Source organism: Limulus polyphemus, unplaced genomic scaffold (genome assembly GCF_000517525.1).
Source record: "Limulus polyphemus unplaced genomic scaffold, Limulus_polyphemus-2.1.2 Scaffold113, whole genome shotgun sequence".
Lineage (NCBI taxonomy): Eukaryota > Metazoa > Arthropoda > Merostomata > Xiphosura > Limulidae > Limulus > Limulus polyphemus.
In genome coordinates, this window is record NW_013665723.1 from 371,243 (window position 1) to 382,434 (window position 11,192).

The 11,192-nt window shown below is 31.9% G+C and overlaps 1 protein-coding gene across 1 annotated transcript in view; it reads right to left on the reverse strand.

Moving 5' to 3' along the window:
- LOC111089139 overlaps window positions 1-11,192 on the reverse strand; it is a 126,432-nt gene that overhangs the window by 12,743 nt on the left and 102,497 nt on the right. The window contains exons 2-4 of the mRNA XM_022401052.1: window positions 8,256-8,319; window positions 6,157-6,242; window positions 5,927-6,019 (exon numbers count right to left, since the gene is read on the reverse strand). Coding sequence (XP_022256760.1) covers window positions 5,927-6,019; window positions 6,157-6,242; window positions 8,256-8,319 — 243 coding nt within the window. The remainder of the gene's footprint in view (window positions 1-5,926; window positions 6,020-6,156; window positions 6,243-8,255; window positions 8,320-11,192) is intronic.

Genomic DNA, 11,192 nt, shown 5'->3' on the forward strand with positions numbered 1-11,192 from the left:
TCCTTTAATATAATATATATATATATATAATTAATTTTTATTATATAATTTATTCTATACAACTGTATTTAATTTATAATTTTAAATATTTTAGGTCACATATAACAAATTAAATAATTATGAAATAATAAATAGGGAATATAGAATTTGCAATAATAAGTAACCCTAACAATAATAATAATAAAAATAGTAAACAATGTTTAGATTTATGGGTGGAGGAGGCAATTCGCCTGACACACCTTGACGGAAGAAATCAGAACCGCCATCACTGTTGAGCAGATGCGGTGTTAGACATGTTTTGCTTTACAAATGGTCAAGAAATTTTTACCTAAGTGTTGTTAAATAAAAGTGTCACATGGAGATTGAGTCTCTATTAGCTTTGGTTTTAAAGTCGGTTTTAATGCTGATGAGAGTAACATCGTTAATAAAATAATAGAGTTGTTTGAAACGTTTTCTAAGAGTCGTTTAAGTGATTAAATTTATCTCATATTCAAACACCATTCACAAACCAATCAAGTTTACCTTTAATTACACTCCTACCCAAAATTAACCTTCTTGGCGTCAGTCTTTTTATAGGACGGAATTTTCCACACCAACTTGTACAAAAAATCTACAGACATACCACTGTACCTTCACTATAAAAGCGGTCATCCCACTCACACTAAATGGGACATTACTTACAATCAAACAGTTACTTTAACATTACTTGGGTATAGTTTTCTTGACCATTTGTAAAGCAAAAACATCTCTAACACCTTTTTATATAACGCTCTCTTTCCCAGCCGTGTTGTACCGGAAATTAGAGAGACTTATAACGGTACATTGAAAAATATACAAAAACACTTCGGGGGAAGCCCAAGCGACCTTCATGACGTCACTCAAGTCTCTCTATATATGTCACTCATTAGGTTATACCACCATTCATATACTTCCTGTCGGTTTAAAATTTTATTTCTTTCTTTCTTTAATAACACGTGGGGCGAAGAGATAAAAACAGTTTCTGAACGCTCCGTGTTGTTTTTGAGTCTTTAATTCGTTAAAGCTTGAAAGTCCGTTACATCTAAATTCCTATCAAGAACCAACGAGCCACCATTCTCAATTTACCCCCGAAGAAGAAAGGTCCACCTTCGAAAGCGCTCGGGTTATAGGGTTTTTATCGTTTTAGCATATAATAAACTCATTGATGCATATTGTTTTCAAAATCAGCTAGTGATACTACGTAAAATATTAAAATATATGTGTATAAATTTGTGTGCAAAACAACATAAGGTCTTAAACAGTTTATAACAATTTAATGTCTAATTGCAATTAACTTATAATATTTAAACAAAATTAATAAGTGAGTTTGAAAGTATAAATATTTGATTAATAAATTATTTTCCTGAACTTCTTATCTTGCAACATTTGCCAATTAATCTGAAAAAAAATCAATACGAAGTAATTAATACTTATCATTGTAAAACGGAAAATGTCATGATATGTTCAAATATAGTCTACTTTTAACCGTTTTCTTTACTTATTTGATTATTGACTTTTTTATTTTTTGCAAGTGATATAATTGCCTAAAAGCTGACTTTTATTTCCTTAACTCACCTAGAGTAGGATATAAGTATTTATAACACATCAATCGCCTTAAAAAGCAACGTGAACAATATTAAAGTACTGTTTGGTGACGTTAAGAAAAGTGTTATTTTATATCTTGAATATCTACTAGTTGGTTGTTATTTGTGATCTTACGTTACAAATATGACCATCAAATATATCCATCAAAATATTTCTCGAAAGTAAGTCACATATTAGCATTAACGTGGTATAAAGGTTATGTTTGTTGTTGAGCAAAAGCTACACAATTGGCTATCAGAGCATTAAAAACCTTCATATTTGTGGGTGGGGTGGGGGCTTTAAATGTTGACGTGATGATAAAATCCAGAAAAAAAAAATCTATAGGTATTAGATTATATAATCAACACTATGGAGAAACCGGAAGGAACGTCAATGGAGTATTAGATACGTGAAAAGAGTACTGAAAAAGCGAGAAAGTCAGTGAATAATTCATAGAAACCCAGTATGTATACAAAATGAGCTACTGTTTCAGCTTTGAAACGTGAGTTAAGCTGCTACTGTTCAGGCAGAGTAAGTTAGGCTTCTATTAGCATTAGAAATAAACTTGTACTGAAATTTATCGAATAAGATGCTATCAAGTTGTTTAATTTTATTTCCTAAAATTGTGATTATGCTATCTATTAACCTAGCGTGGATATAGTCTCCCATTGAAGCTTAAAATAATAATTTATATTAAATGATATTATCATGAAATATAAACTCCTAAAATTTCGTTAAAAATCCGGTTGATGTAGCCATGGAAAAAATTGTAGAGAAAAAATATAGTTCAGAACCATGTACCTCAGATAGCACGTATTTACTTTTATGAAAAACAAAAAATGCTCATATTGTTTACACAGAGAGCAAATAGATATCACTAGAAAGGTTATACAAAGGCAAAGTATGGACTAACTAAATGCTGATCACACTCTCAGAGGGCTTCATTATAGAGGTTCTTAGTGGGGTCAGGACTGATGTGTCCAGAGGTGGGGAAGTCGCGTACTAACACATCAACAAAGTGATGTTTTGCCAGCCGTTAAGGTTTATATAATATATAGTGCCATCGCCTAGTTGAAATAAACGTTTTCATGCACTTTCGATAAACAAATGCTTAAACATAATAAGGTCAATAAAATTAAGAAATCATAAATCAAATGATAATTTAATATCGAATAAATTATGATAATGCTCATTAAGTTTGTTTAATTTCGCCAAAAGCTATCTGTCCCTAACTTAGAAGTGATAGACTAGAGGGAAGACAGCTAGTCATCTCTACCCACAGCTAACTCTTTGACTACTCTTTATCAACAAAAAGCGGGATTGGCCTCACGTTATAACGCCTCTACGGCTAAAAGGGCGAGCATGTTCTCTAGTAGGATTCGAATCCGCGACCCGCAGTTTGCGAGTTGAGAACCCTAACCGCCAGACTAGTCGCTCCTGTTAGAGGTTTGTTTGGTGTATGTATATAAGGAACATATATATTTTTTATATTTTGAAATGCCAAAATGCACACAAGGACTCGACATGCATATAAATATATACTAACAAACTAAATATAAATAAATGTGAACTTATATTATATATATTGCGAACCGTGGTGTCTGTCAGAACGTTCGTCTTTGTCCCATATGAAAAACTGCGCACGCAGGCAAAGCTCAACATTTGAAATAACGGGAACAAGCATGAATAATGTTCGTGTAAGATATTCTACACTAAATTGTTAGGAATTAATCACATCATCATTCACATTCCAAAATGTGACGTAACTTAAATAATAAAAATGTAGACTTACCGTACGTCATTGTTAAGCTGTTCTTATTAAAAGTGAAATGCTGAACAATTACTTTTCGTGGTGGCCGTACAAGTAGCTCGGAGCTATATTATATTTGTTTTATTTTATTATTTTTTTGTCATGTGCTTTTGACTGATACAGTTGATGGCGACGGGTACTTTTGCTAGATTAACTTAAACTTTTCCCGTCATTTGGGACGGGTTCTTTTGCTTGTTGTAGTTATAAAGTCAGTTGTTTGTTTGACAATAGTGATAATAAGGAATGTTAGTTTCTTATAACAAGGCTGGTAGATATTGATACACCTTTGAAATGTTGTATATATTTTAATAACAGTAGTTGGTATTTTCAACCTGAACACCACCTTATTCAGCACATGGGATAAATGGTTAGATGAAATACTTCATGATTCAGGCATAGCAGCCTCTAATTTACTTACAGATACATAAAGGTCCAGTTACGCATATATTGTTGTATGGTTCAACTATAACAGTGTTAGTCAAACATATGATAATAATTATATTTCATTTTATGTTCTTGCATAAACTTTAATGTATATAGGCTTTCCATGGTGTTGTAAGTTTTATGTAGTGTATTACTCATATGACACAGTAAGTTCTGATATTATTTCGGAAAACATTACTATTCATGAAATTTTTAACATTTATATTTATGATAAAGAACTATAGAAAAATAACATAAGCATTTGTAGCATATGGTACAAATATGTGCTCGTTTATTTAATAAATGCGGGGTGTATCATCAGAAACATTGAAATAGCGTAGCGTTGAGTACTTTTAAAGTTATATTTGTTTTATTTTCTTCTTTTTGTCAGTCGATTGTGCATACTTGTCTTGTGAAATGCTTCCAGAGATATTTGCAATGTTAATAGTTTAATAATTGAGAATGCATTAAGATATACATATTCTGATGTTGGTATTGCGGTCTGAGTCATATTAAATCTAGAAATAATTTTACATAAGACAAAATCATATAAATTAAAAATAAATTTTTTATTTTAAATAAATATGAACGGAAATGCAAAATTAAAACAGACGGTATCATATAACGAAAGACAGCATTATTGTTTAGTTAAAGTCCAATTTATTTTATAACTGACAAAGTATTAATGTATAATTCTATACTAAGAGCAAAAAGTAGAGAACATTTCATTAAACTGAATGAAACGGTTGATGAAAATAATTTGGAAATTAACAGATGTTGCTGTGAAACATTATTTGGTTCATAAAAATTGTCTTATTAGAGCTTTTAGTATAACTGATGTTCATGTTGAGTCCAGATATTTTAAATTTGGTACGATTAATCGAATCTTTCTCACAGTGTGTTTTTAATCTGAACTAGGAGAAGCGATTAATATAACAGGAAAAAAGTTTATTACACGCTATTGCTATTAAAGCAAACATCGTTATGTAATTTTTTTTTTTTTCGAAATTTCAAATACGCATATCTGTGATTGTTCTCAGAGTCCGATAAAATTATTTTCATTTTGTCTCGAAATGAAAATATTTGAACATCATCAATGGAAACTACTATATGAATTTCGGAGATTTCTTTTAACATCAAATCTTTACTGGTATATTACAACGGCTGGCTAACACTACTATAAGTAAGGTTGATAGTGAACAAATAATTTTGATAATTAATTTTACATCGTTTTTTGTTTGTTTGGTGATAAACACAAATCTACACAATAGGGTACTCGTGTTGTATCCACCGCGTATATCGAAATCCGTTTTTTAGCCTGATAGTTCTCAGACTTACCGCTGAGGCACCGGCAATAGTTTGCAAAGTAGTCAGAAAAAACAACAACAACAACAACAAAAATACACTTCAACCAAATTATTTTACGTGCTAATTAAATCATATTTCATAAAATGCTAAACAGTCTAAAGATAAATATTTGGTGCAGTGTTTTGCTAATGCACCAAAAAATATGTTGGATTACTAATGTTAATGGTCACTCGATATGTTGAATGTTTGAAATATTGAAATGATGTTAACTAGATTAATGAAATTTTATAATCCAACGATTTGTTTATTTTACGCTTTTTAAGGGCGAAAACGAAAGAAGCCACTGAAGAATAAAAACAGCTTTTCCATCTCTATAATCTAAACAGAAAAATCTCTTGTTATTTATTTTCAAACGTAAACGTAGAATGAATTTTGCTCTAACATGTTTCATGTTTAATGACGAGGAAGATCTGTAATTATAGACTATATCAACCAGATTTACTGGTTTGATAATTCGTAACAAAGTCTATAAGTCAAAGGAAATTGATAATAAAATAATTACATTGCAAGTTTTTGATTAAAACATTATCTTTGTAATGTTCGAAGTTTTAAGTAGTTAATTTTTCCGAGTTTGTCGAATTCTTATTCTAAAGTTAATGCAAAAGTAACCATCTTTAAGATAAAATTATTTTTAGAAAGAACTATTTTTCATAGATAATAAAATATACAATTACTAATAATTCAGATATAAAATGTTAAAATAGGTGCAGAAATATCACTTACCGATTCAGTTATGAAATACAAAGCAAGAACCATGTGTAATAAAGTAGTGAACGAGACAATTACTATAAATGGTAGCAGCAACTTACGACGATCCTGTTGAAAAAAAAGTTGCAATAAAAAAATAAGCCCACAGAGTTAAAAATATATTTTTTTACTTAATGTGCAATAGAGACAATGTAAAAATTTAACTTCATGCACATCATAGTTCAAAACTAACATTTTCCACTTACCACAAAAACCCCAATCAGCAGAATCACGGAAGCTATCACACTCATGGCTGCTAAGATCATCATGAACAAATTTCCGAAGAAAATAACTGTGCAGTAAAAAAGTGTAAAATATTAAGTATTTTAGTCGAATGAAAAGGGTGTTTTTCTATAACATTAAAAATTATAATATATTTTCAAAAATGTAATAAAACCTAATTTTACTGAAATAAAAACAAACATTCTTAGTTCTTATGCTCGATTTAACTGACCTATTGTTATAATAATCATTCTCTTGATATGAAGTATGCTATTGTTGAATGTGATTAATTATATAAACTTTTATGTAGGAGTTTCTTTATATCAGAACTGTACAGCCAATCTGTTAAAAGTATTAACGATGATGAAAATTCCACTTTAAGCACTAAATGAAATAAATATTGAATGATAAAACTAATTCTATAAACAACGAATCCTTAAAAATTCAGCATTATAGTTTATTTTCTTCTATCACATTGTCAGTTTAAAATTAATACTTGTCTATAGGCTGAATTTAAAAAGAAATATTTATAATATGATTCGATGACAACTTATAAATTAACAAGGTGTTACTTAGACTAGCCATTTTATTGAAGTATTGTCAAACATACATTCATAGAACACCCCATTTACTTGAAATACCATGAATATGTAACATGCTAAGTGACTTCTTGAGCTCTATAAATGCGGATATGTAGTTAAATAACGATTAGTCTAAGCAACAATAAGTGAGAATAATAATACCTCCGAAAATCAAAGAACATATGATGATAAACGAGTTTCTAGCAGAGGAATCTAACCTATATTTCTCGAAATTGGAGGAGTCATTAAAGCCAAAATGCATTTATACAGATAGAATAGTTCGATTATTGTCTGCCCATTACGAATTTAGAGACATGGGTGTAATGGGGTAGTGAAGGGAGGGATGCCGTGAAACCTTATAAGTGTAGTGAGTGTTGGGATCACCTAGCCTAGAGCCAAATGCACAACATTTATCATCAAAGTAAAAATATAGATTCAATTTTAAACTTAAATCGTTTCTAGATTAAGCTATTTTCTGGTATATTACCAACGTTTTAAATAAAAAACTATCATATTTACATCAATGGGGACTAAATTAAGAAATCAACACATATTTTTCCAGTTTTGTTGTCTAAACATTTCATTTTATACTTTCAATACATAGACGAACAACAACATGAGATTATACTTTTGTTGCTAAGCAACATGACATAAAAGCCAGTGTTGGAATGAAACGTAGTGCTACAAAAACGCACTGGCTTTTTTATATATCAAAAGTTGTTAATCTAACTGATTTTTTACCAATAATTATACTATAAATACGTCACGAATTCATTTCATGAATGATCTTAATCTTGATTGGCTCTTAAAGGAATTTACCGACGTTTGACAGCCCGACTGCACTTTTCTATCTTTGTTGGTCAAGCTTGATTTCACAAAATGTATTTATTTCAGTTAGCTATGAATTGGGAGGTTAGGGTATACTATGGGGTGGGGGTGGTAGTGCTTGCCCAGTCATTTTTGACAGGCTATACGATAGTCATTATTAAAGACTGTTTTTTGACAAACTGTTCAAAGACATTCATAATCAGGATTGTTCATCATTGGCAATCATAAAGGAATACGTGCACCAATATAAAAAAATATGGACGACAACGACTGGTAAAATACCAAGGGAAAAATGAAATGGACAGGCTTGTAAAATGTTTCAATTGAATAATATCTTAACAGTGGCTAAGATTCGACTAATTCTAACCGAAACCATACCATAGTAAGAATATCATCCAAGCTGTCAAATTACGGCCGACAACCAATACATAAAGTGTTAATTTTGGAAACAACTAGGAACGTATGTCTTCATTGATAATTTAAAGAAACTGTGGAGCTTGGCAAATTATTATCGCGCTTCAAAGTAATCCTAATAAAGTGTCTTATGAGTGTTCAACTAAAACTATAATAGCTAAATGCATAGTTTTCGAGTATTCTATACAAGTAAAATATTATTCAAATTAAAAAAGTATCTTGAAGTCCCGTTATTATCTTATTTCAAAACAAGATAGTACCTGGTGTATCGTATGCAGCATGGGCCTGGAATAAACATGCTGTAAAGATGAACAGGTAGACAGCCTACACAATAAAAATAAATGTAAAAATTAATTGCTTGAGCTGATTGTTTGTTTGTTTGTGTTTGAATTTCGCGCAAAGCTACACGAGAGCTATCTGCGCTAGCCGTCCCTAATTTAGCAGTGTAAGACTAGAGGGAAGGCAGCTAGTCATCACCATCCACCGCCAACTCTTGGGCTACTCTTTTACTAACGAATAGTGGGATTGATCGTCACATTATAACGCCCCCACGGCCGAAAGGGCGAGCATGTTTGGTGGGACTGGGATTCGAACCCACGACCCTCTGATTGCGAGTCGAGCGCCCTAACCATCTGGCCATGCCGGGCCGGGCTTGAGCTGACAATACGAAATCAGAGAACCTGGAGTTGCACCTAGATGTTTGTAGTAAAGAATTCGCGATTGCACAGACTAAAGAATGAGACTGAATACATCATAATATTGGAGCACACAATGTCAACTAGCTTATTCTCGTTACTGAAACTTTTATTTCGCCAAACATTTTCTCCAGACCCTATTTAACAATTCGTTTTTTTAAAAAAAAGAAAAAAACGATTTATTAAATAAATGAAGTTCGTAAAACATATTTTAATTTCATTTCAGACTCTTCTTCATCGTCTGGATTCGGTCTATGTTTTAGACCAGGGAGGGTCAGGTTCAGCGTTGACCTCAATCAGATTAACTAAAACATTTTTCTTATTTATTCATCAACTAAGAAAAACAGTTTAACTATTACATTCCTTTTTAATATATACAGACTAGTTTACCTAGATAAAAAATAATTTAAAAGTTTATTTCAATTTAATATTTAATCTATTTAAAAATGTTATTTGATGCTGTGTTAACATATGGAGGCCCTCGAATTATTTTACGCTAGCCAATATAAAACTTCTGCAATTTTGTGTTCAATGTAGTCTATCAGAGTCAGATCATACTTTTAGGTCTGGTACCACGTCAGTATATGATCTAGCAGTATATTTTCCCCTTAGACGCACAACAAGATCTGTGTGACGCTTATAATAATGTTCACACCATAATAAATGTCAATGCCGTATTCAACGTTATTGCACTGTTGAGTGCTGTTCATCTCTAGCCTTCCAGGTACGAGGACATCAATCATTGATACAGACATGAAACCTTGATTGTTCTGTGAAAGGCACGGGTATCTAATAGTGCTACTATGAAATCTAGTGATAGTGATCTCAGCAAATGTCTAAAAAGAAGCGCCGTAGTATGAGGTCAAACGTAGGTTTACCCGACTGTAGTCTCAACTAATGAAGTCTGGATATTAATCATTAATCATTTCAGTTGCTCTTCTGAACGCCATATTCGGCCAATGGGCAGCAGACCACCCATTTCCAGAGGCATGCTTTGAAAATAGGGATCATTATTATGGCGTAATTGATCTTTCACCACCTCGTCCTGGATATTAATGCATACAGATCAATCACTCATAGCTTCTCCACTACGGATCTAGATATAATGAAATGACCTGATACTTCTCTTTCTATTTATTCGGTTTTTAATATCTTAACAAACCTAATAATCTATGCATCCACCTTCCTCCTTCTTAATGATACAGGATTAAACAACAGAGCAATATTAATGTTTTTTTCTAAATTATAAATATTTCACTACTGCTTAAAGGCATGGTGCTTTGTTGTGTAAGGGATACAACATTAGAGCCCATTTCTGAAAGAATCAGATGCAACTTAATGGCTGTGGATCGGAGGTAGAAAGCTCGCTCCACGATACCATTGAACACTGAAATTTCAGCTATGGTTGCGTTTTAAGAGTGACTGTCAATTCCGTTAATTGTTCAAAGCTAGATGTATCTCTTGTGGCAACAAGTGCTGATGGCTGGCTGTCTTTCTGTTGGTCAGTAATTCAAGATTAAGGATGGCTATATCTGAATCCTAGGGGTCTTTGACCTGGCTCTTTAGTTCATGTGTCGTATGAGGTTCCATTCAAGTTGAAAAAACTAATACTTTGTTCGAAAAACCTAAAACGTTATCTTCAATAACATTTCCCCATATTGAAGATAGGATATATTTTCTCTTAATGGTAGCCCTTCAAATGTTGCAGGTTCCAAGTGTAATATTTGTAGTGTACTTAATAACTAGTGGTATGTATCATAACAGAATGCAGTAAAGTTATTAAGATCAAGATATTTTGTTCACAGTCTTTGATTCTTTTCACAAATAATCCATGACAAACTGGATACAAACAGTAAATATATTTTTATTAGACCGTTGTATTTTAAATATAAAAAAAATCGTAAACTAGTAAATCAAGCCGTAGTTTAGGGTACGTTGCATACGCCAAATCCGCCTTTTTGTAGAGCGTTGACCCATAAAGTGGTTTTCATGTGAAATATTGTACCAGCAAAGCACTAAGAGACTGGTTGTAAATGGCACATAAAACTCATTTCCTTAAATCCAGTTGTGTAATTGTAGGTTTTAATGTTCACTTAACATAACATACTGGACAATATTATGAAAATTTTTGAAGAGAGGGATGATTCATAGTAGAAGCTGCCAACATATACCAAAAGCTAAGTCATAGATAAAGAAAACTGATGTTGGCATCATTATAAAATGATTTCAGTAATTGTTTTAGTCCCATGTATCAAGGGCCCCTTTGTGTCAATAAATCAAAAAGTTGGACTAATATATATGTACATAATTTAATCAGACATGTTAAAAGCAAACTGTTTTAGTCCATAAACGTTGTAGTGTTGTTATTTTTCTTCCAGATCTGAAAATATAAGAAAATATTTTCCAACACCCGCTGGCGAGAAATGTTTAAAACTCTTCCTTAACAATACAGTATATTCCAGTTTGAAACTGCTTCAACATATTTAATGTTAATGAGCGAAG